General features: G+C 51.6%; 3 protein-coding genes across 3 annotated transcripts; all 3 read left to right on the top strand.

Moving 5' to 3' along the window:
- Positions 1–2,983: 2,983 nt before the first annotated feature.
- Positions 2,984–6,140, top strand: Hoxa9 (homeobox A9). The gene is made up of 2 exons (XM_052173747.1): positions 2,984–3,707; positions 4,740–6,140. Exons 1-2 carry the CDS (start codon positions 3,131–3,133, stop codon positions 4,976–4,978), a joined length of 816 nt encoding a protein of 271 aa, XP_052029707.1. The 5' UTR covers positions 2,984–3,130; the 3' UTR covers positions 4,979–6,140.
- Positions 6,141–11,744: 5,604 nt separating this feature from the next.
- On the top strand, positions 11,745–14,765 carry Hoxa7 (homeobox A7). The gene is made up of 2 exons (XM_052173750.1): positions 11,745–12,240; positions 13,206–14,765. Exons 1-2 carry the CDS (start codon positions 11,865–11,867, stop codon positions 13,517–13,519), a joined length of 690 nt encoding a protein of 229 aa, XP_052029710.1. The 5' UTR covers positions 11,745–11,864; the 3' UTR covers positions 13,520–14,765.
- A 5,738-nt stretch (positions 14,766–20,503) lies between these two features.
- On the top strand, positions 20,504–22,972 carry Hoxa6 (homeobox A6). The gene is made up of 2 exons (XM_052173748.1): positions 20,504–21,110; positions 22,691–22,972. Exons 1-2 carry the CDS (start codon positions 20,669–20,671, stop codon positions 22,948–22,950), a joined length of 702 nt encoding a protein of 233 aa, XP_052029708.1. The 5' UTR covers positions 20,504–20,668; the 3' UTR covers positions 22,951–22,972.
- Positions 22,973–23,007: the final 35 nt, after the last annotated feature.

Genomic DNA, 23,007 nt, shown 5'->3' with positions numbered 1-23,007 from the left:
AGCTCCATTGGTTTAGAAACTGGAATCAGGGCCGAATTTCTGCCTAGGTTCTGTGGCGCCAGACTACAGAGAAAGCTCCAGCAGGAAGCCTCTGATGGGTTCTGCGGCTCTGCCAGCTTTCTGGGTCCTAACTCGGGCTTTGACCGTGGTGAAGGAGCCTCACCGGGTCCAAGGCTTGACTGCTTGCTGGCTTGCTAGCCTTATTAGATTCAGAAAACGTTAGACATGTCCTGCCGTGTTCAGCAGCTGAGTGCTTGAGAAGGGAGACCTTCCCAGCTCCAATATATTTTAAATGAGTGAGAACAATACCACACTCAAGAACAGAGAGGGCACAAACTGGGGTACTGGTACTAAATTGTAATCTAAGAAAACCAGCCTAACCACGCAATACAGAAAACTGAAAACAAACCACCCTATCCCAACAACATAGACACTTCCCGCGCCGCGCCACAAAACTCTGTTTCCACGCCCAGCTCAGGCCGATGCCCAGGACTTGTTTTTGTCGCTTAGTCAACAACCTGTTATCTGAATGACCAGTGCACCCGGGGCCTTCCAACTCTTCTCTGCCATTTTCTAGATCCGGATCCGGGTATTGGATTTATTTCAGAGACTAACGTTTTAAGAAGATTCTCAGTTGAGAGTGAGGTGGTGTGAGATTACGTTCATTTATTATTTTAAAGATGTGTATACAATTCTTTTCACATCCAAAAGAAAGCAGAAATAAAAGCCTGTATACTTTAGGATCAAGTTTCTAGATTCACAAGGACAATATCTGCTTTTATGAAATTTTCCCCCTTCAGGTCACACGTAAACAGCTGCTTAATACTCAGTGCCTACTCCTTTGTAATTTTTATATTTTGAGACTGAAGTTTTTAAATTATTTTTAATGAATAAATAATGATAATTATTATGATGATCTTCTCATCTTTTCTGAATGCAAAAAGTGATAAAGTCAGCCAGGAATACTCTACAACTTAAAATTACAATTAAGAGCAGAGTTATACTTCAAGGTTATTGCTTTAATGAAAACCTGAACCTCAGAGGACTACCGGATATTTAGAACTCCTTGGGCTGTGTTGGTGGTGTATGTGTCTTGGAGGAATTTGAAGAGAAAGAAAAATATTCGGGGGAGGGATTGAGGCAGTCAGGACAGGCCACATCCAGTTCCTGGTGTTGGTCACTTTCTTTTTTCCTGCTGACAAGCAAAGGAGGGGCTTCACACCCCCTCTCTAGTGTAGAGCCTAATATTTTGGGGAGACAGAAATCTGTCAGAGTATTGGAAAGTGTCTACTTGAACTATATCTGAGAAAGAAAGCAAAAAACAAAGATGGAAATGTCTCCAGACAGCAGTTTTTGGGATAGTGAAGTAATGAGAAACATCTTCTTGGAAGGCACAGAATTCACACGTGAATTTAATTACCCAGTTTCTAAGAGTTGTTGCTTTGTGTTCCAGATTGGGATGGGGCCACTAAGCCTCCCACTAACAACAGTGGCTGTGGCCTTTCACTTTCCCCCCTTTCTTCCCAAAGATTCTAAGGGGTAAAAAATAGCATCCTCCATTTGACCAAAGGATGAGATTAAAGTCAATGTCCAGTGCTCCTCCTGGGTTGATGTGTAGCACTGGACTTGAGCCTTAGTCCTCTAGTTTTGACTACTGTTGTTCTGTTTCAAGGATAACCAAGACAGGGGTGCTGGAGATAGGGGAAAAAAGGAAAAGAGAAGGAGGGAAGCAGAGAAAAAAGAGAAAGGGAATAAAAGGGAAGGGAAAGAAAGGGGGAAAGAAAGGAGGGAAAGAAAGGAGGGAAAGAAAGGGGGAAGGAGTAGGAGGAAAGAACAGAGGAGGGAAGGATCCCAGAGAGGGCCCAGAAATGGCCTCTTCAAGTGCCCGTGCTCCTCTTTTAGGCGAGGTGACCCCTCAGCAAGACAAACTCTGTTGACTGGCGGTTTTCCTCAGCTCCTGTCTCTGGAGAGGGACTAGGCATACAGATGATGGAGCCTAGAGCCCTCTGGCTAGGGAATAAAATTCGCTGAGCAGTTTGTGCTCAAAGATGTGGGCCAGGGCGCTTGTGACACAATCAGGGCGTTTGTGACACAAACCCTTGAGGGTGGCTGGCAGTCCTCTCCTTGGCAGTTCCTCTGTGGGGCCTTCCCTTGTGGAGCAGGGGTGATCTGGGTGCCTGTGCAAGAGCCTGGCTGGGTTTCCAGTCTAACTAGGGTCAGTAGCCCATTTTCGGTGATTGTATCATCGCTGGTGCATGGTGCGTCGCGCCAGGGGCGGTGGTTACTCTGTTTGAGGTGGAGAAAGCCTTGTATTTGACTTTTCTTCGAAGCCGGCCTGGGGGCGAGGGGAATGGGGAGGGTCTCGCATCTCTGAGGACTGCAAGGATTATTTACAGGGTATTCACCAACCAAACACAACAGTCTAATTTAACCTTTCCAAGTCCTCATAAATTTTTACAGGGAGCTGCAGCGAGGCAAACGAATCTGTTGGTCGTTCCTGACTTTCCACCAGCCTGTGTGGCTTCCGAAACAATAACTCCTTATGAAATATCATAAATATAGATTTAAATACAGTGGAGTGAGAATGCGATTTGGCTGCTTTTTTATGGCTTCAATTATTGTCTAATTTTATGTGAGGGGCTCTGCTGGCCGTGCTCGCACGCGGGACCCGCGCCTTCCTGATGGCGTGATTAATTGTGATATAAAATAGTCCGCTTAAGAAGTGTGTGTCTGGTATATGTGTGTGTGTGTGTGTGTGTGTGTGTGTATGGGGGGGTGGCAAGGGAGAGTACAGAGGCAAGGCCAGATTTGATCTTTTAATCTTCGTTGGCCACAATTAAAACAAACCAGATCGTGGAGCTGCGCGATCCCTTTGCATAAAAACATATGGCTTTTGCTATAAAAATTATGACTGCAAAACACCGGGCCATTAATAGCGTGCGGAGTGATTTACGCGTTATTGTTCTGCTGGGCGGACACGTGACGCGCGTGGCCAATGGGGGCGCGGGCGCCGGCAACTTATTAGGTGACTGTACTTCACCCCCCCTGGTGCCACCAAGTTGTTACATGAAATCTGCAGTTTCATAATTTCGGCGGGTCGGGCTGGGCCGGCCAGGCGCGGGCTACTGCGATGGCCACCACCGGGGCCCTGGGCAACTACTATGTGGACTCCTTCCTGCTGGGCGCCGACGCTGCGGACGAGCTGGGTGCCGGACGCTACGCTCCAGGGGCCCTGGGCCAACCCCCAAGGCAGGCGGCAGCGCTGGCCGAACACCCCGACTTCAGCCCTTGCAGCTTCCAGTCTAAGGCGGCGGTGTTTGGTGCCTCGTGGAACCCAGTGCACGCAGCGGGCGCCAATGCGGTGCCTGCTGCGGTGTATCACCACCACCCCCACCCCTACGTGCACCCCCAGGCGCCCGTGGCGGCGGCGGCGCCGGACGGCAGGTATATGCGCTCCTGGCTGGAGCCCACGCCCGGTGCGCTCTCCTTCGCGGGCTTACCCTCCAGCCGGCCTTATGGCATTAAACCTGAACCGCTGTCGGCCAGAAGGGGTGACTGTCCCACGCTTGACACGCACACTTTGTCCCTGACTGACTATACTTGTGGTTCTCCTCCAGTTGATAGAGAAAAACAACCCAGCGAAGGCGCCTTCTCCGAAAACAATGCCGAGAATGAGAGCGGCGGAGACAAGCCCCCCATCGATCCCAGTAAGTGTCTCCTTCCTGCAAACCAGCCGCTGCCTCCACGCAGGCCACCAGGATCTACCAGCGCGTCAGCTTTCCTTCGAGCCTGCCTTCGTCCTCGATGGGTGCCTCTGGATCTAGGGCTGGAGAACTAGAAGTTGGTGTTTGGAACACCTCTGATAGGGGCCCCAAGTCCAGAGAACTGTGTGGAGCACCCGGGCCGGCTAGGGGAAAGGGAGGAGGGTGCTGCAGTGAGAGGGGCGGGGCGGGCGTACGAGGAGATCCGAGACCCGCCGCCCCTCTCCTAAGCTGCCCAGGCCTAGGACAGACAGACTTTGGGCGGTTCTTCGAAAGCAGCACAGAGAAGTCTTTTGTGCGGCTAGATTGTGGACCAACTGTGGCAGCAATCAGACCCGGGACGCTTGGGGGAGACCTCCGATTCCCTCCATTTCTTGCCTTCGGCCGGTGGCGGCGGAAATCCTGCCCAAGAGGAGGCTGCGGGCTTTGGAGCCACGAGGGTCCCTTTGCCAGATTTATTCAAATAAAGTGGAAACGTGATCAAAGGCCCTGGGGCATCCTGCCTCCCGCGCAGTTCCCACTGCCTTCCGGGAAGGTCAAATAAAGAGTGGGGACAGTTGCAAGGAAGCGGGGAAGGGAAGACAGTTGGAGAGAGAGAAAAAGAAAGAGGGAGAGAAAGGGAGGGGTTAATCTTGCCACTAGAACTCAGAGCAGCCTTCTCTTTTCTTTGCTGGGAAAAAAGAAAGGTTTCCAAATGTCATCCTTTCACAATGTGCAGACTGTAGGAGGAAGAAGAGGGCGCGGGAGAGGGCGAAGGAGGGTGGACATGGGAGGGGAGCCGAGGCTTTCCCGGCGGGCGGGCGGGCGCCGGCGCCGTTGGGAGTGACCCTCAGTGGGTCTGTCTGCCAGGGCTTCATTTTGCGTCCTCTAAACCAATTCAGCGGCCTCCTGCACTTCGACCAGAGACCCCCAAGAGGCTCCTTCAGACCCACCCGGGATGCTCCTCCTTCTAAACCCAGTGTCTCTCTCCCTCCGCAGATAACCCGGCTGCCAACTGGCTACATGCTCGCTCCACTCGGAAGAAGCGATGCCCCTACACAAAACACCAGACGCTGGAACTGGAGAAGGAGTTTCTGTTCAACATGTACCTCACACGGGACCGCAGGTACGAGGTGGCCCGGCTGCTCAACCTCACCGAAAGGCAGGTCAAGATCTGGTTCCAGAACCGCAGAATGAAAATGAAGAAGATCAACAAGGACCGAGCAAAAGACGAGTGAGCCTTTAGGGGCTCGGCTAAAAAAAAAGAGCAAGCTAGAAAGAAAAAGAAAGGACTGTCTGTCTGTCTCCCTTATCTCTTCTCCCCCAAACCCAGCCTCCACTACCCGCACAAAGGGGCTCTAAATCCCAGGCCTCATCTCTCCCTGGCTGCCCTGCTCAGGCTGGTTCCTAGGCCTGCGGCTTTGTTGGAGGAGGTATTGTAAGCTTTCCATTTTCTAGAAGGCACACACATACACACACACAAGGGAGGGCATTAGCGCTGTTGGCTGTACGTGCTAGCTTGTATATATATATATTTAAAAAAGAATCTACCTGCTTCTGACTTTAAGCAAAAGGAAAGAAAACTACCTTTTTATATAATGCACAACTGTTGAAGCCTGGCTGTATAGTTTTTAGTCTCTGTAGCTAATTTAATTTGCTCTTCGTGTGGCAGATCCTTCTGCCAAAATACTTGAACACTGTGTTTTATTGTGGTAATTATGTTTTGTGGCTCAAACTTCTGTGCTGGGTGAAGTACCCATTGTGATTGTGGAAGCTAGAATTCAATTTGAACTCAGGTTGTTTATGGGGGAAGGGAGCTGTTGCATAGAGTATAGCTCTGTAGTGGAATAAGTCTTCTGTGTAACTAGACTGTTAACCTAAGACTGTAAACTAGCTGTAAGGATTTCCAAGTGAAATCAATTTTGGAAAGAAAAGGGAGGTAGTTCTCCGGGATGCATAGATTCATGATTTATCTACTTTTGAAATGTGGGTTTCTTCATCTTTATACGTTCTAGACTTCAGTTTTGTTCAATGTATATAAAATCTCCATATTAAAGAAATACTCATAATCAGAAAGCTTGAATATTGTTTTTGCACCAGGGGAGAAGTGAGGAAATTCGGAGCTATACATGTGTGCAGAGGGTTACTACCTATGGTTTATGCTTAATTTTAATTGGGGGAAAGTGAGTGCTTATTGTAATGGAGTTAATTTTATTGATAATAAATTATGCACCATGAAACCGCTATTGGGCTACTGTAGATTTGTATCCTTGGTGAATTTGGGGTTTCCATCGGATTGAACATACACTGTATATTTTGCAATAGTTACCTCAAGGCCTACTGACCAAATTGTTTGTGTCGAGATATTTAACTTTTGCCAAATAAAATATATTGATTCTTTTACGTTGTGCGGGTCTGCTTTTTGCACCTTCTTTTCCTAGTTATATTTTCGGGGGAGGGCTGACGTGAGGCGGGGGAAAACCCTAATTCTGTCTCTAGCTGGAACCAGCCATAGTGGGGCCAGGCCTAAGCACTCCCGACTCAGCCTGAAACCGGTAGCTAGGAAGTGGGAGCCGAAAGCGGCTCTATTTACCAGGCGACCAGAGAAGTCTCTGAGGTGCAGGGCATCGCTGGCCAGCAGCGGCGGAAAGGACACTCTTTCAGTTTGGTGCCTCGAAAATATTTCCCAAACCTGGACTCACAAAAAAAAAAAAAAAAAAAAAAAAAGGACTGAAGCCTTTGGAAGTGTAGGGGTCGAGTTGAGGGCTGGAAGTCTAGGAGCTGAGGGCTTGTTCCCCCGCTAAGGCTCCGAGACAGGCAGGAGCCACATGTGGGCAATGAGGTGGCTCCTTCAAATATTCTGGGGTTTTCAGAGAGTGGAAAAGCTGTACCCTTGTGCCCCGTTGGGTCCTGCCAATCTGGCTTGGGGCAGGTTGGGGGTAGGGGATCAGCATCCAACACACTGCTAAGTCACCTCCGGAGCTTAAGTCCCCCACAGAAGCAGGCCTTAGCAACCGACAAGCCCCGAAGCGTCATAAAAGAAAATGAGCGCTGTTACCCTTTATGGGGTGTAAAGGACTGCGTAGGGGGAACAGCTACAAGCCTTCGGAGGCCCAAGCGCCTTCCAGATGTAGCCAGAGGATTCTGCCTAGCCTCACACCCCCCAACTCATTTTCTTCGCACCTCCCCCACATCCCCCATCTCTCTGCAATGTTGGCTGTCTTCTAACACGGGGAAAGGGGGACCAGGGTGCGGGTAGCTGGGGCTTCTCCTTAACCCCCACCCCCAATGCGCCGCCAGGTTGGCACGCCCTCTGTTGTTGCAGACAGAAAGGACTTCAAAGCCTATGCGGTAAGGGTATGCCATAAAGGAAGGTCTGCGAACTGTCTGGAATTCGGCTCTTAATGAGTTTACAACTGTCCAGCTCCAATTAGGGTATCCCACCAAAACCCTTTCATTTGTTTGCTCTGTCTGCCGCCGATAAAGAGACTGCGGAAACAGCCCTCTTTTATGGGTATTGCCCCCTCTGCTGCGTAGGTTCCTGGCTCCCCAAGGATTCCCCAGGGACTGGGCCCTCGCTCCGCCCAAGGGAGTGGAACGCTGGTGGGGTCACAGGCGTTGCCGAAGTTCACCCGGGCCAGAGCTGCTGCGGCTGCAGTGCCACGAAAAGTCCAGGAGATGGCAGTGTGGCTCCACGCAAGAGGCGGTCTCGCCGCCATCTCCGGCCGCCGCGACCTAAGAAGCTCCTAAAATGTCGACTTGAAACAAGCCTTTCTGGAATGGGATTTGTGTGAACAGCAGTCGTATATTTTCCCTGCTGCTCATGCCAGCCTGAAAGCCTCCAGGGGACACAAGCATGCGCCGGGGCTTGCCTGACCTTCGGCGCTCGCTCCTCCCCGGCCCCATTCCGAGGCCGCTGTGTTGCGTGGCAGCAGCGATGCCGAAGGTGCGGGGCTGTGGCTGAGAACGCCAGTTCCATTCCAGGGTCACAGTCCTCATCCCAGCAGAGATCTAGGGACAGCGAGGCGCATGGGGACGGTCGTTCGCGATCAAAGAACCAGGGGACAAACACCTACGGCCCCAGGACCAGATGAACCTACAGAGAGCGCACCCTGTGGCCACGGGTTCCGCCGACCCGTGAGGCCCAAAATCTGGTTCAGGGTCGGGGGTGGGGGTGGGTACCAGGCCTAGCTAGCCACCAACAGTAAGGAGAGAGAGAGAGAGAGAGAGAGAGAGAGAGAGAGAGAGAGAGAGAGAGAGAGAGAGATCGGGGACTTGGCCGGTTTGAATACCTAACCTTAAAATTAGGCGGCTGAAAATTGGTTATAAAAACATACTTGGTGACTGTCTAGTGTAGATCTTCGGGGGGAACTTGACCGCGTTGGGGTAACTCAGGGCATAGTCTAGGAGCTGTTAGGTTGTTCGAAAAAATAAATGATACATACGTTTAAATAAGTACAATAACACTCTAGCTCTAGGACTGGCATTCTCGTAGTTGAAGTCGTTCTTGCTTCTCTGTCAGGCCGCGGTACTTCTTCGGCATTGAAGGGAAGGCTACTCTGGCGTCGCCGGTTGAGGAGTCTAGAAAAAAAAAATCCCAATTCACTCCCAGACTATTTTTAATGCTAGGTATGGACAAGCTTCAGAGCAAAGGCGACCAGTGTGTTAGGATCACCCCTTGGTGTAGGCTGGTTTCTGAAAGAAAACACACGAGCTAACCGAGAACAAACCCTTCAAAGCGCCGTGAATATAGACTGTGCAGTGCATTTATTTGGGTCGTAATAGTCTCGGCCAAGCCCACAAAATGTTTATGACTCGCATCTCCGTGCTGAACACGCTGTAAAACTAGGGACTCGATTTTGGCTGACATCTCTCCTGGGTCTCCCTCTCTCTGTTACTCCCTTAAAAAAAAAAAAAAAAAAAACTTCCTGCATACACGTGGATATTACAGGCACATATCAACGTTATATTCCCGCATGTAACTCACAGCTCATGCTACTGCACAGCATCTGAATGTAGGAACGGTTTTATAGCTTCTTGGAGCGAGCATCAAGACATCAAGACATACGCGCTTGCCTATCCTAATCCTCAGAAATCTATATTTATGTTACTGCTGAGCGGTGGACACATAGAAAAGCTCCATTTTCCTAACAATGGAAGTCACTGGTTGGCAGCAGCCAGCAGCCGCTTCTCAGCACCGATCACAGAGGCCGCAGGTAGGTGCCGGCCTCCAGGGGCTGAGGCCTGGTGAACAGCCTAGGCCGGCAGCCTCCCTTGCCCTTGGCCGACTGGCGGCAGGCAGGCCGCTCTCTGGTCTCTGCTGAGAGACTGTTCATAGCCTGTCACCGTCTTTGCCCAGACAAGATCGGGCAAGGAACTCTGCTTATTTATTCGCTTCGGGGAGGAATTGGTGGCCTTGTCCCAAGTCAGGGACACAATCTCAAAGCCCAATAGCTGAAGCCCACAATCTTCTCAGGGGAGGAGAATAGAAACGTTCAAAGTCCCCCAAACTCAGCACCACTCGATGACTCCCCAGAAGAAGCGTTTGCTGCGAAGGTCTGGGTTTACATTCTAAACCTAGATTTAAACGTCGTCGAGGACTAACTGGCCACAGGAAACAGAGGAAACAAACGCTGGCAGTAGGTTTGAAAGCTAATTCTGGGACAGCGTTGAGAAATATTTAGATGGCAGATTAAAAACTGGCTTAAACGGTGCCTTCCCAGGGCCTGGGCTAAATAGTATGTGAATATTTTCATACATAACATACATTTCCACTAAATACGTAGGGAGTCAATGGCCAGAACACATATAATTAAATAGGCCTTGCTGGGAGTCTGATTTTGTTCAAAGTCTATCTAGGGAAGAGAGAGACACAGAAACGAAATGAAGGTTTTTGGTGAGTCTCAGATCCTGCTCAGAGGGAAGAGTTGGTCCCAGAAGGACCAAAGCCTTGAAATCAGCAGAATTTGGAACCTATTTGGCCTTGGCAAACTAGTACAGAGTCACTTGTTGTGGCTTCTTAGTCGTGCCTGGCAAAATTCAGAAGACCTTAGGCGTCCTGGTTTTCCTATTCAACCCAACTCGCTCTGCACTCTGGTTGTCAGTCAGGTCTCCTAAAGAGAAGTTCCACTTTAGACTGCTCCCGTCGGTCGCCCGAGTCTAGACAGACGCCTAGGCCTGCCTAGCCTTTCACTGTGCGCCTCGCTCACCCCAGGACCAATTTATTGGTCTAAAGTCGTCTAATTTAGCTTCTTTGATCTCCCAGCCTTCTTTCTGTTTGCTTCGTCTTCTTTTGGGTATTTTAGAATTTTATTTCGCTTTTAGAAGACTCTGCTATTTCAATTTTTTCCCTCTTCCTGTTTAACCTCCTCTGTTTCCCATCCTGATCCACCATAAAAGGGGATCCCGGATATTGCCGCCTCGGAGTCCTTAGGCTCCAGGGGAGATAGCCCGGCTCCCACCTGCCCTCCTCCCCACCAAAGCCTGACTAGGCAGACGCTGGGGCACCCGTTCCAGCAGGATTTGAACATCCTTCTGTCTTTTGTGCTTCCAAGACCCCCTGATAAGATGCGGTAAACGGGGGTGGGGTAGGTGGAGGCAGCCTGGACCTACTGAAAGTGATAAGAAAGTGCTTTGTACACCAGGAACCAAACTCTATAATTTAGAGGAGAATTTCCGGGGCAATTCCATTGTGAAGTCAGTCGGGTTTATGATGTGCAATCGAGCTGAGCAGTAAAAGGTGGCCAATCTTCCAGCCTGGCCTGGGCAGTTTATGAGGCGTTTAGGGAAAGGGTTCACCCAGATACCCTCCAGAGAACGTTGGGTAGCAGAGCCTTCACTCGACCTATCACTGCAGGGGGAGGGGGTCTGAAGCCCAGCGAGGTAAGCCCCCGGGGTGGGTGGGTGGGCGACTATTTGGGAGAGAATGAGACAGTGTGTTTAGCAAGCACAGTCCTTAGAAAGGTGCACCCGGGATCTGGGTGGCCCCTTGAAAGGGCTCCCTTATTTGTTTTTATTGTGTCCTAAAGAACTGGGGTACCATGGTCAACTACAGCACCCAGTCCCTGAGATCACCTCCCCTCTTTCTAAACCGGCTCAAAAGCTGTTACCGGCCCACAAGGTAGAAGGAGCTTGGCTGAGAGCCGCCAGGAACCTCCCAGTACGAAGGGTGTCTTTAAAAAACTGTGGAGCTGAATTTCTCTCCAACTGCGTGCCAATGGTGCTCCCGTGTCTTGTCATCCGGAGGTAGCCAGGGGTTGAGGGAAGGACAAAGCGGGTGTTGAACCATCTATAGAGTTGCTGCCAGCCAGCCAGGTGCCCAGGAGCGAGGTAGAGAGCCTACCAGGGCCGCAGTGTCCGGGAGGAGAAAAGGGAAGCCCATGTTAGTAAATCTGTTGGCAAATGAGGCTCATTAATAGATAAATATTTCACTGCTTCCTTTAGGGCAGATAAATAGTGCGCCGCCGATTAAAGAAAGGAAGCTGGGAACTGCTGACTTTATTCGAACCACATGGTTCCAGTTTGTGGCAGCGGTCGCTGCTTGGCAGGAGGAGACCCCGCGCCTGCGGTGTTGGCGCTGGAGCATCAAATGCGGTCTTAAATGTTCTCCTGCTTATAGAGAGAAGCAAGGAGTGGATCTTTTCCCTCTAGATCATCTTGGGGCAGACAAGTTGCGAAGACCCTGCAGGGTCTTGGATCCGCAGAGAGGACACGGACAGGGGGAATCCACACGCTGGATGTGGGGGTTCAGGAATAGGTATGAGGTGGTCGGAGGTGTGTAGGGCGAAGCCTGCCTCCAGGCTTCGGCGACTGGGATGGGGATCCAGAGGAGCCTAGGGATCCGATGGCGTCGGGCGCCCGGGGCCGGCCGGTCGGGTGCAGGCCACGGATTTGAGCCTCTTCCCCTTCCATTCTAGGCGGCCGCCGGCCCGTGGCGCGAGACCACCTGTGAGGGCTGCTGAGATTGGCGGAGGCGGTCATGTGGGCGGTCACGTGCCGCGGCGAGCTCCGTCCAAAAGAAAATGGGGTTTGGTGTAAATCTGGGGGTGTAATGTTATCATATATCACGCTACCTCGTAAAACCGACACTGAAAGCTGCCGGACAACAAATCACAGGTCAAAATTATGAGTTCTTCGTATTATGTGAACGCGCTTTTTAGCAAATATACGGCGGGGGCTTCTCTCTTCCAAAATGCCGAGCCGACTTCTTGCTCCTTTGCACCCAACTCGCAGAGAAGCGGCTACGGGCCGGGCGCCGGCGCCTTCGCCTCCACCGTGCCGGGCTTATACAATGTCAACAGCCCCCTCTATCAGAGCCCCTTCGCGTCCGGCTATGGCCTGGGAGCCGACGCTTACAACCTGCCCTGCGCCTCCTACGACCAAAACATCCCCGGGCTCTGCAGTGACCTCGCCAAAGGCGCCTGCGACAAGGCGGACGAGGGCGCGCTGCACGGCCCGGCCGAGGCCAGTTTCCGCATCTACCCCTGGATGCGCAGTTCAGGTAGGCGCAGTGGCCGGCGGGGTCGGCGAGCGGGAGGAGCGGCGGGGCGGGAGCGGGGCGCGGGGGCTGAGAGAGCCCAGCCCGGCGGCTTGCAGCAGGCGGCCCCGCAAGTCCCGGTGGCGCTGCCTTTCTGGTTTTAATTAGAGCTGAGGCGCCATTGCGTGGAGAGACCCGTAGCATTGTATGTAAATGAGGCTCATAAAACTTTTTATGACCCAATTAATGGGTTCGATCCTCGTAAATTTATTTAACTCCATTTGCCTTGGAATTTTTACAATAAGTTTCTCTGCTAGTCTCATATTCTCTTTCTCCCCCTCCCCTTCTTCCTTTCCCTCTTTTTCTCCTTCTCAGTCTTTCTTTCTATCCCCCTCTTTGCTGTCTTCTATCCCTCTCCTGACTCCAGCTCTCCCTCCCCCCCTTTTCTTTCGGGCCTAGCTTTCTTTCTCAAAGGCAAGGAGAGCTGAGACCTCCGGGATCCCTCACCCACCTCGTACCCACCCGAGGCCGGTTCCGGAATGGGGCTGAAGCCAATGGGACAGAGGGTCTCGTGGATGGGGTGCTGAGGAGGGTCGCCCGCTCGTCTAACAAGGCTGGGGAGCAGCCTGACTTGCCTTTGAATGGCAAAGGCGCAGAGTTTCCCACTTGCCACACTCTATATTTACAATTTCCCTTTGTCAGGGGGAAACAGGACATTGTGGAAACGTAGCCGGCTGGAAAGGCCAGTTGTAAAGTTGGAATTCTGCCCTAAGGCTTTTCACAGACATCCCTGCCTGTCTGGCACTGGGGCCTTCCGCTCACAATTTCCCTCCCTCAGCTCAATTGAGGGTGATGAGGGTTGCACCTGGATTTGGGCAAGGTGGAAGGTGCAGTGTCTTGGGCTGCTGGTCTGACTAAAGCACTCTTGTGTCCACATCCTAGTTGGCTTGTCTGTTTGTCTATCTATATGTGCAAATTTCTGCTCCTAGGACCAGATAGGAAGCGGGGACGCCAGACCTACACGCGCTACCAGACGCTGGAACTGGAGAAGGAATTCCACTTCAACCGCTACCTGACGCGGCGCCGCCGCATCGAGATCGCTCACGCGCTCTGTCTCACCGAGCGCCAGATCAAGATCTGGTTCCAGAACCGGCGCATGAAGTGGAAGAAAGAGCATAAAGACGAGAGCCAGGCTCCCACCGCAGCCCCCGAAGACGCGGTGCCCTCCGTCTCCACCGCTGCTGACAAGGCGGACGAGGAAGATGAGGAGGAAGACGAGGAGGAAGAGGAGGAAGAGGAGTAAAAGGGCCAGGCACAGGACCCTGGCTGCACAGGACCCTGGCTGCACAGGACCCTGGCTGCACAGGACCCTGGCTGCACAGGACAGCTGGAAAAGTCTCTAAGAGACTCAGTGATTTTAATTACAAAAATAGGGGGGGGGGATTAAAGTGTAAAAAAAAAGAAGGGAAGAAAGAAAAGAAAAAAGAAACGAAAGAAAGGGAAAGAAAAAGAATCAGTCCCCACCCTCATTCCATCCAACCACCCCCTCTAGCTCCCAGGGAAATTAGGTCACCTTGGGGACCCTCTCTGCCTCTGAGGAACTCAGTAGATACCCCCAACTCTGGGCCAGTGTTGTGCGCAGGCACAGCCAAAATACTACCTAGCACAGGCCTCTTTGTAAGGCACTCCCAAACTACCTATGGGCCCAGCCCCAGTGGGCCACCACTCCTAAGACGCCCCCCACACGTCCCAACACTGGCAGACACTGGCACCTGCCCCCCCCCCCATACCTGCAAAACCATGATCAGTACTTACTACCTACTAGCCCTAAACTACCTATTTCGTGCTGGCTAGCTTGCCTGCTTCCCGGTGCCCACCCTGCCCAGGCCAGGCCGTGATGCTTCTAGCTGATGTCTTTGGGTCACTGAGACCTCACTGACAAGGCAATGAGGTTCAGGGACCAGGGCATTGGCTTCTATTTAAATTGAAAAATAATATATTTATTCCAAAGCATACCATGTGCTGCAACCCAGAGTCCCTCTTTCTCTGGCTTTGGCACCTCAAGTTCAGGGCCATTCCCCCTACTTCAGGAGGGGAGCATTCCTGAGCTGGCTGCAGTCCTCTGGAATAGCTTCTTTTTGTTTTCTTGGGTGTTTTTTTGTTTTTGGTGGGACTAGGGAGATGTTCCCAAGCCCCTCTGTCCTCTCCCCCTTGCTTTGTGTCCTACCATTCAGCCATGTCAAATATGTAAACCCTGACTTTTCCTACAAGGACAAATACTGTATATTTGAACCTGATTTTTTTGTTGTTGTTGTGGTCATTTCTATAATCCTGGAGATCATTTGTAAAGGAATGTCTTGACTTGGGAAGGATGTTTTAATGGGGTGACTTTGTAGCATGATGTGTTGTGTTGAACTAATTCTGTAGTGGGTGGGGGAGGCCCAGGACACCCCCTCCCCACCCATCAGTTCTCCCATCTCCCATTGTCCCCCCCTACACCCAGCCTGGGGTTTAGGGAAGGCATGCTTCCCAACCCAGCAACCTGTGTTTTATGTAACAATAAAGATGCTTGGTGACAAAGAAACATGGACTGCTTTAATCCAGAGGGTCTGGGGCAAGGGGACGCGGGCACAGCTGAAGAGTAAGCCCTGGCTGCGAGCCAAAGAAACGCAGGGACCAAGTGCAGAGACCCTGTCCTTAAGTCCAAGTTTTAGATATTCCTGGACACATGTATCAAGTCTCTTTTTACACGTTTTTATGCGTACATAAGCATGTTTCTATTTCTCTATGTGGTTGCTTATAGTTTTCATAACCGTATGCATTTCCACACCCATAATGTACGCGTGTGTCCACATTTCCCATGTCTATAACTGGATGTGTGGGTTTCCGTGTTTTTCTGTGACTATAATTGCATATGTGCCTTCCTCTTCGTAGATGGTTTTTGTCTGGCCGTTGTATGTGCACCAATATCTAGCTAGATCCATTGAAAACACACTATTTCTTAATGCCGTATATTCTATCTACAGTCTCTCAAACTTCCATAAATTCCATGAACGAATTCCAAATTCAACTTTCCTCTAAAGGTGTAGACTGGGCTCTAAAAGGGTATTACCTACCCTCCAATTGATGCCGGATTCCGCATGCGCCTTGAGCACAGCCCCAGGGTAGGAAGGAAATGGGATTCAGGGTCCCTGCCGCAGTACCCCCACTTAGCCTTCAGAAGGGGTGAGGATGCCCCAGGCTCCAACACTGCAGCTGAGGGATTCTTGGACCGCCATGGGCCTCAAACCCGGCAGAATCCCAGTCAAGTCCTGTTGCTGAGGAAGGACTTTGGCTGGGGAAGGGGCTAGCGGTGAAGGACCAGGGTGAGAGGCGGTGGGAGCAGCTTAGAGCAGTCTGAGCTTGGCCCGCGCAGGTCTCCAGTCTTATGCCCTGGCTAGGCTGGGCCAGCTTCTTAGGACGCTTTTAATAAAATCATACCTAAAAGGGTCTGTAAAACCTGCAGCCCCAAATCGGGACAGCCTCGGTGGTAAGATGGCGCCTGTGTAAGAGCTGCCTCCTCTTAGTGATGGGGAAAGGGTCATAAATCCGTTGTTGTTTATGAAAATTTACAACTTTGCAATACAACTTTATGAGTTGTTCGGCCCTTCCATTGGCCGCTGTCGGTCATGTGGATAGGAACCGTGAACATGAACTTTTTTATAATTTCCCTTGCGAGAATAGAGCCGCATTCTTTTGCTCCGCTCCATCCTGCGTGCTTCGGAGCTCTGCCTTCCCAGCCTGCCTGGGCTGCGCTTTGTCCGGCGATGGCGAGCGAGGGGAAGCCGCCGCTGCCAGGCCCAGGCCGGCCGCTGTCGCTGGAGGTGGGGCGCGTCCTGGAGCAGCAGCCGCCGCTTTGCAACTCGCAACCTGGCTAATTTCCTGCGTCCGTCCTCTGGCACCAGGAAGGAGGACAATTCGTCTCTTGGGCTGCTGAAGCGACAGCTGTCAGAGAGGCAGGAGCTTCTGGGAGCCGCGGTCTGAAGGTGAGACATGTGGGAAGGAGACAGGGCAAAGGTGGGTGAGGTACCACAGTGAGAGCGACCAGGAGCGACTTTGAAAAGGGGCATTTTTCACCCTCTTCCGTCCCTTCACACTCAGCCCCAATACACACCACAGCCCAAACACGTCACTCATTCTCACCCACTACCGCCACCACCACCAATCACTCCTTTCCCTCTTCCCTCAAGGCAGGTCAGCCTTTCCTCTGTGGCACAGCGCCTTGGCACTGGGCAGCACCGCTTGGGTCTTCCCCACCCCCACCCCCCCACCCCCACTCCCCAGTGACCCTCGGGAAGCCCCAGAGGAAGTCATTTAGCATTCTACTGTTCCCTATCGGCCTCTGGGGTTTGGGATTATTTCATTTGTGACCCAATTGATTCAACTGAGTCCCATAATAACCAGAGACGTTTCCCGACCTGGGAATGTGGGCCGAGAGGGTAGCAGTGCGAGCAGCACGGGGGTTTTGTTAGCTTCTGCATACTGTTATTTCTTGTGGGGTTAGACTGAGAAAGAAGAGAACGGGAAAGGAAGCAAACACAGAAACAAAACTTACTAATTCAGAGTTCTCCGATGCTTGTCGGCTTCGGTTTGCTCAGTTTTTCCGACCACAGTGATGTCTCGAGCCCTGGGAAAGGGGCTAGGAGCATGTGTGGAATTCTGTGTTGGAGGAGAGAATCCAGTTAATTGGGCACTACTGCAGGGGGGTGGTGTGTTTCGGTGCAAGGGGCTGTTGTGTTGATGCAGGTGGAAGGAACACATCTAAGGTTTCTGAAGGAAGGTTGCAAAATGGTGTCTGGGCAATAGCAGGCTCGCAGTCCCAAGCTACCTAAGTACAATGTCCACGGTCCCCCACCTCCCAGGCTCCCAGGGAGAGGACTGCAGCTAGCAGCGGGACAGCCCTGAGAGCTGCTGGCCTAGGATGGCTTTGCATTGCACGGTGGCACCAGTCATGGTGGGTGGACCTGAAAGCGGAGTCTGACCAGGTTATATTTGCCGCCGCCGGGAGACAGAGCCACCCGAGCATCAGTCGCGAGGTTCCTGGCTATGGTTCTTTTTTGTTTATTTGGTTTTTGGTTGTGGTTGTTGCTGCGGCTGCTGCTGTTTTCCTATCTCAAAATAGCTTCTCAGGCCTAGGCCAGACAATTAAGAAGGACAAGTAGATGTTTGGAATGCTTGCGGGACAGCTCTGTGGATGCGCCTGGGGCTGGGGCAGATAAAGCGCCGCATTTGCCTCCTAGGGCCGCTGGCTGCCTGACTGCGGCTGCCGCAGGCGGATTATTTATTGCGACCCAGCCGAGTGCTCGCTGCTGCCACGCTGTGGCCGTCGCCGGGACCGGCGCCAGCAGCGGCCCGCCTCTTTGAGTCTGGCGCGACTGCTGTACGGGCCCCTCAGATTCCCCAGGAGCAGGGAAGGGGGGACAAAAGGGGACCTGAGGGGCAGTCTCCAAGGGTTTGTTTGGCTGTGAAATCTCCTTGCTTCGGCTACCCATGACAGAAAGCTCAGCCGCTGGAATAGACTCGGGTCCTTCCCTCTTTCCTAAGCCAGCACCATGGAGACTGGTTGTACAGGCCGCCTGGCTGGTCATGGCTGCTTCTGTCCAAACTGCGCATCCCAAAGGCGTCCTAAGGGCTCACGCCAGTTGGGGAACGCTTTGGCTTTGGGATTCTGACATCGGAGAGACCATTTGTAGTTCTGAGGCCTGCTGGCCTGGCTGGCCCTGAGGATTGGCTATGGCATGGAAGGCGGCTCCTGGAGAGGGCCGGTAACTGACAGAGGCCCACACCTGTGTGCTTTGGGTTCTGGCCTAGAGATTTGACTGGATGAAGGTGGACATTTGGGTCCTCCCACACACCTGCAGGCCAGGCTCCATGCTGGCAGACGTGAGGCTCAATGGGCAGCCAGGGAAAGGGCAAACTGTGTGACCCTACTGCCATCCTACCCTCTTTGAAGAGAAGATAAAAGGTAAGTTTTCTGTGTGGCTGTGACCTAGTAGAGTCCTGGGGTAATTATTCTCATCATCTCAGGATGTGGCTCTATTGAAGGTGTGGAGATCCTGTTCTCCACTTCGACAGGAATCTCTCCATATATACATACATATGTACATACATACATACATGTGTGTGTATATATATACACATATATGTATATACATATATGTATATATATATGGAAGAATAAGTAGATTGACTGCTAACTTAAATGCACACTAGCCTGGGTTTACACGTTAAGATTTCAATTTAATATTTTTTTCCACCTTAATGTTTACAGAAGCTAGAAATAAATTTTCTGGCTTCTAGCTGAGAAAACAAATTCTTTTATTGGCTGAGACAATAAAATCTAAAATTCAGATCAAACCATAGCAATAACGGTGGTAAGCCGTCATCAGCTCCAACTCTGGGCGAGACAGCCTCTTGAAAGAGAACTGATAGATGTAAACAATTAGCACCTGGGAAATGGCTACTTTCATTTCCAACAATATTGCTTGAAATAACTGTTATCTGATTATTTGTTGTTTAAGAACCAATAACTCAAACTTATTTTCTTCAAACAGCCTTTTAAGGAAAAAAAAAAAACCCTTTTTTCTCCTGAGCTTTCATTTCCCACATACTGCATCCTCTCTGTGAGAAAATTTTATCCTCTCCTGAACATACAAAGGGAAAACTTTCTTGGGTTAGAGAAATAAAGACGTTAAGCACACGGCCTCTGGGGCAGCCTTCCTTTGGTTGGTTTCACAAGCTCTCTGGAGGCTGGCCGACCTTAGGCAAGTCCTTTACCAATTTTTCTCTTTTGAGGGGAGGAAGTGGGGGGGGGTGGAATCGAAAAGCAAGGACGAGATTAGGAAGTCTGCGACAGATTCCTGCGGGTCCATTGCCAATCATCCCAAGCCCTATCCCCATCAGTCCGCAAGGGTCAGGATTTTACAGATCTTACAAAAAGCCTCCTAAGCCCCAGCTAGATCTGTAAATAGTCTCTTAGACACCCACAGAATTGGGGATTTTAAAGCTAATTCTAGGGCAAACAGTCATGAAAGTGCCTTCGAACCGATATCGCAATTTTTACAAAATGAGACTGATTCAGGCGTACAGGCAAGCCCAAGACAGGCTTCCCATGTCCTGTGTCCTGTCCGAGCATCCCCAGGCCTGGGCCAGTGGTCAAGGTAATGCAGGATCCTGGAGCAAGTGACAGGGTGACAGGTCTGGTTTTAGAGATAAAACCGCCCTAAACAGGAGTAGTTTAGGGTGCAGAGGCAGGGGCAAGTGGGTATGCTTGCGACAGTGCCACCTCGAAACCAAGTCCATTAATGATCCTGAGTGAAGCTTTGGGTCCCAGGAGCTGCACTCCGTGCCCTGCTCAACCAAGGTCCCCCTGTCTCTCCTGCTTCTGGAATGAGACTGGGAAGATACTGTATCTTAGCTGCTCTAAGCAGTTCCAGTCACTTAGGGGAGTCCTGGGATGCTTAAAGGTGGATAAGCCCCATGGCTGGCTTCCTGCTCCGGTCTGGTCTCACAAACACTCTTCTGGAGACCATTTCTTGTGGAAAACTGTGGGTTTTAGCCTTTCCTTTCTCAAAGATATGATGCAGGGCACAGCCGGTGTAGGTGTTTGCTTTAAGCCCATGCAGGCACGGACCATTGCAGAAGAGCTAAACATGGAGCGCGGTACAGAGAAGGGGCTGTAGGAGGCCCTGCCTTTGGCCTGGGCCTGGTCAGTGAGGGGGGATTCTTTCAGCTTTAGGGCAGTAAGGCCCAACCTGTAATAAGAATGGGAGGGAATAAGGCGTTCAGGGAACCCTAAAGCACAGAGCTCAAACGCACAGAGCGGAGGCCTGACTCCTCTGGAGCCCCTTCTGCAAGAACCATGATTACGGGAGCACAAGGGGAGGGGTAACCCAGGACCTGACTCCGGCAGGAGGCTCTCAAGAGCAAAACCATTCCTGTCACCGCCCCCCTGGCTCAGGCTTGTCAGGTTTCCTGTTTGGGGAGGAAAAACAGCAAAACCCAAGAAGGAAAAAAAAAAAAAAAAAGAGGACAGAGTAGGCCTGCTCGTTGACCTGGGTACTAGTGCCCCTGAGCTACGCATCTCTGTCCGGGCCGTGCCCGCCGCTGGCGTTCGGGGGTGTGTGGGGGAGAGCGGGGCCGGCAGGCTGTGTGCGCCCATTAATCTGCCGGGCGGGCGGCGGGCGGGCGGGCTGGGGGCTGTTTGTAACTTTGCTGCCTCGGTCGCCGCGGTCCCCGGGGAGCGGGCTCCGGCGCTCTTTCCCATTGGCCGCCGCTGCGTCAGCTGGTGCGATTTGCTGCTGTCGCTTTTGGCGTTCGGCCATCCAGAAACAAACCAGTTCGATGACTACTAATAGTTATAGCCAGATGTACTAATACACAACAAATCACAGTCCTGCAGAGGGGCGCGCAAATGAGTTCCTATTTTGTGAATCCCACTTTCCCTGGGAGCCTGCCCAGCGGCCAGGACTCCTTCTTGGGCCAGCTGCCCCTCTACCCGGCCGGCTATGACGCGCTGAGGCCCTTCCCGGCCTCTTACGGGGCGTCGAGTCTTCCGGACAAGACATACACCTCACCTTGTTTCTACCAACAGTCCAATTCGGTCCTGGCCTGCAACCGGGCATCCTACGAGTACGGGGCCTCATGTTTCTATTCTGATAAGGACCTCAGTGGCGCCTCACCCTCGGGCAATAGCAAGCAGAGGGGCCCCGGGGACTACCTGCACTTTCCTCCCGAGCAGCAGTACAAACCTGACAGCAGCAGCGTGCAGGGCAAAGCCCTCCATGAGGAAGGCACCGACCGGAAGTACACAAGCCCTGTTTACCCCTGGATGCAGCGGATGAATTCCTGTGCGGGTAAGGCATTTCCCTGCTTTCCCACTCCAGAGAGTGTAGGGAGAATGAAAAGCTGGCAGGGAGACCAGAAGGAAGGAAGGAAGGAAGGAAGGAAGGAAGGAAGGAAGGAAGGAAGGAAGGAAGGAAGGAAGGAAGGAAGACAGGCAAGAATAGGAAGAAGGGAAGAATAAACAAAATTTCCTTCTCTGTTTATTAAATTTGAGAGAGAGAAAAATAAGGAAGGAAGGAAGGAAGGAAAGAAAGAAAGAAAGAAAGAAAGAAAGAAAGAAAGAAAGAAAGAAAGAAAGAAAGAAAGAAAGAAAGAAAGAAAGTCAAATCCAAACATTCCCATGGGATGATCAGGCCCAGCCAGAGCAAAGCCAGGGCCACGAGGTCCCTGGAAGGAGACACTTTGGGGGAGGGGGAAGGACTCACTGCCAAGCTCTATGAGCCCTGTAACTTAAGGGGCAACAGAAGAGAGAGGAAACCTGGTTGAGGTGAGACAGCCTTGCTCAGCTGCACCCTGGTCCCACCCCCTCAGGTTTCCAAGCAGAGAGGGCCTCCAGAGGGTGGCATAGGCAAACTCCTTCCTGTTCCTCTCTCTTCTGCCCTTTGAAGTCCAGAAGCCCAGACAGGCAGAGGCCCCATCTCCACATTTGACCTCTTTCTGTGTCTCCACCAAAGCTTGGAGAGCCACCTTCTCAGCAGAATAGTCACCTCCCCCCCTCTCTCTGTCTCTCTCTCTCTCTCTGTCTCTCTCTCTCTCCTCTCTCTGTCTCTCTCTCTCCTCCCTCTTTTATCTTCCACTTAACTCCCAACTCTTAGCCAACTTTTATCTCCTCCTGAGACCCTGCCTGAGCCTCACCCCTGGTGGTCTCACCCTTGGGTACCTCTGTCACCCAGACAGTCCAACACAGTCCCTCCTCACTGCCAGTCCTTCACCATCTCACCTACTGCCCCCTCTCTTTGCCTCAGGTTTTCAACGCTCACACAGAGAATCTCCCTTAATCTTTGGAGCAGGGACAGAGCCTAAGGGGAACTTTAGAACTTAACAGTGTGGTTGCTTTAGAACTTAAACTCTCCATGGAGTGGTTTCAGATAGATCACATAACTTGCTAACAATATGCAAAGATTTGAAAAGGCCAGCCATATTTAATTTCCCCAAAATCCATTGAGATCTGTCTTGAGGAGCCTCAACAGCGACAGCGTCTTTCACAGACCCCAGTGTAAGCATTCAATTTCCATACTGCTCCCAGGATCCTCACTGCCCTCACAGACAAATAATTGCTACACTTCCTTGAAACAGTGACTTTGGCCCCTCAAGTTAAGAATAGACATGCTATTTCTTCAAGTCTAATGGTTCTCTTACAAACCACTTTTATCAAAATCAATAACTTCCCACCCAAGTCGTTTATAGGTGGGAAAACATCTCGCTTGGTATGAAATGATCGGTGCCATCCAGCGGGTTATTTTTGCTCTCGGTTGTGATTTGAAAAGCTGGGGTGAAGTAGAATAGTTTCCAGTTTAGAGACTGCTGTCTGGGAGGCACACGGGGTGAGTTGCTTTTGCCTCGCTTACCCGCATCTCATTTCTGCCTGCAGGTGCCGTGTATGGGAGTCACGGGCGCAGAGGCCGCCAGACCTACACGCGCTACCAGACACTGGAACTGGAGAAGGAATTTCACTTCAACCGCTACCTGACTCGGCGGCGCCGCATCGAGATCGCCAACGCGCTCTGCCTCACCGAGCGCCAGATCAAGATCTGGTTCCAGAACCGGCGCATGAAGTGGAAAAAGGAAAACAAACTCATCAATTCCACGCAGGCCAGCGGGGAAGACTCTGAGGCCAAGGCGGGCGAGTAGACTCCAGGGTAGGGACCAGGCCAGCTTTGTAACCTCTATTGGCCCTTTCTGGTGCCC

Source organism: Apodemus sylvaticus, chromosome 2 (assembly GCF_947179515.1).
Source record: "Apodemus sylvaticus chromosome 2, mApoSyl1.1, whole genome shotgun sequence".
Classification (NCBI taxonomy): domain Eukaryota; kingdom Metazoa; phylum Chordata; class Mammalia; order Rodentia; family Muridae; genus Apodemus; species Apodemus sylvaticus.
Note: the sequence above shows the minus strand (reverse complement) of the source record. Positions and strands in the feature narration are given on the sequence as shown.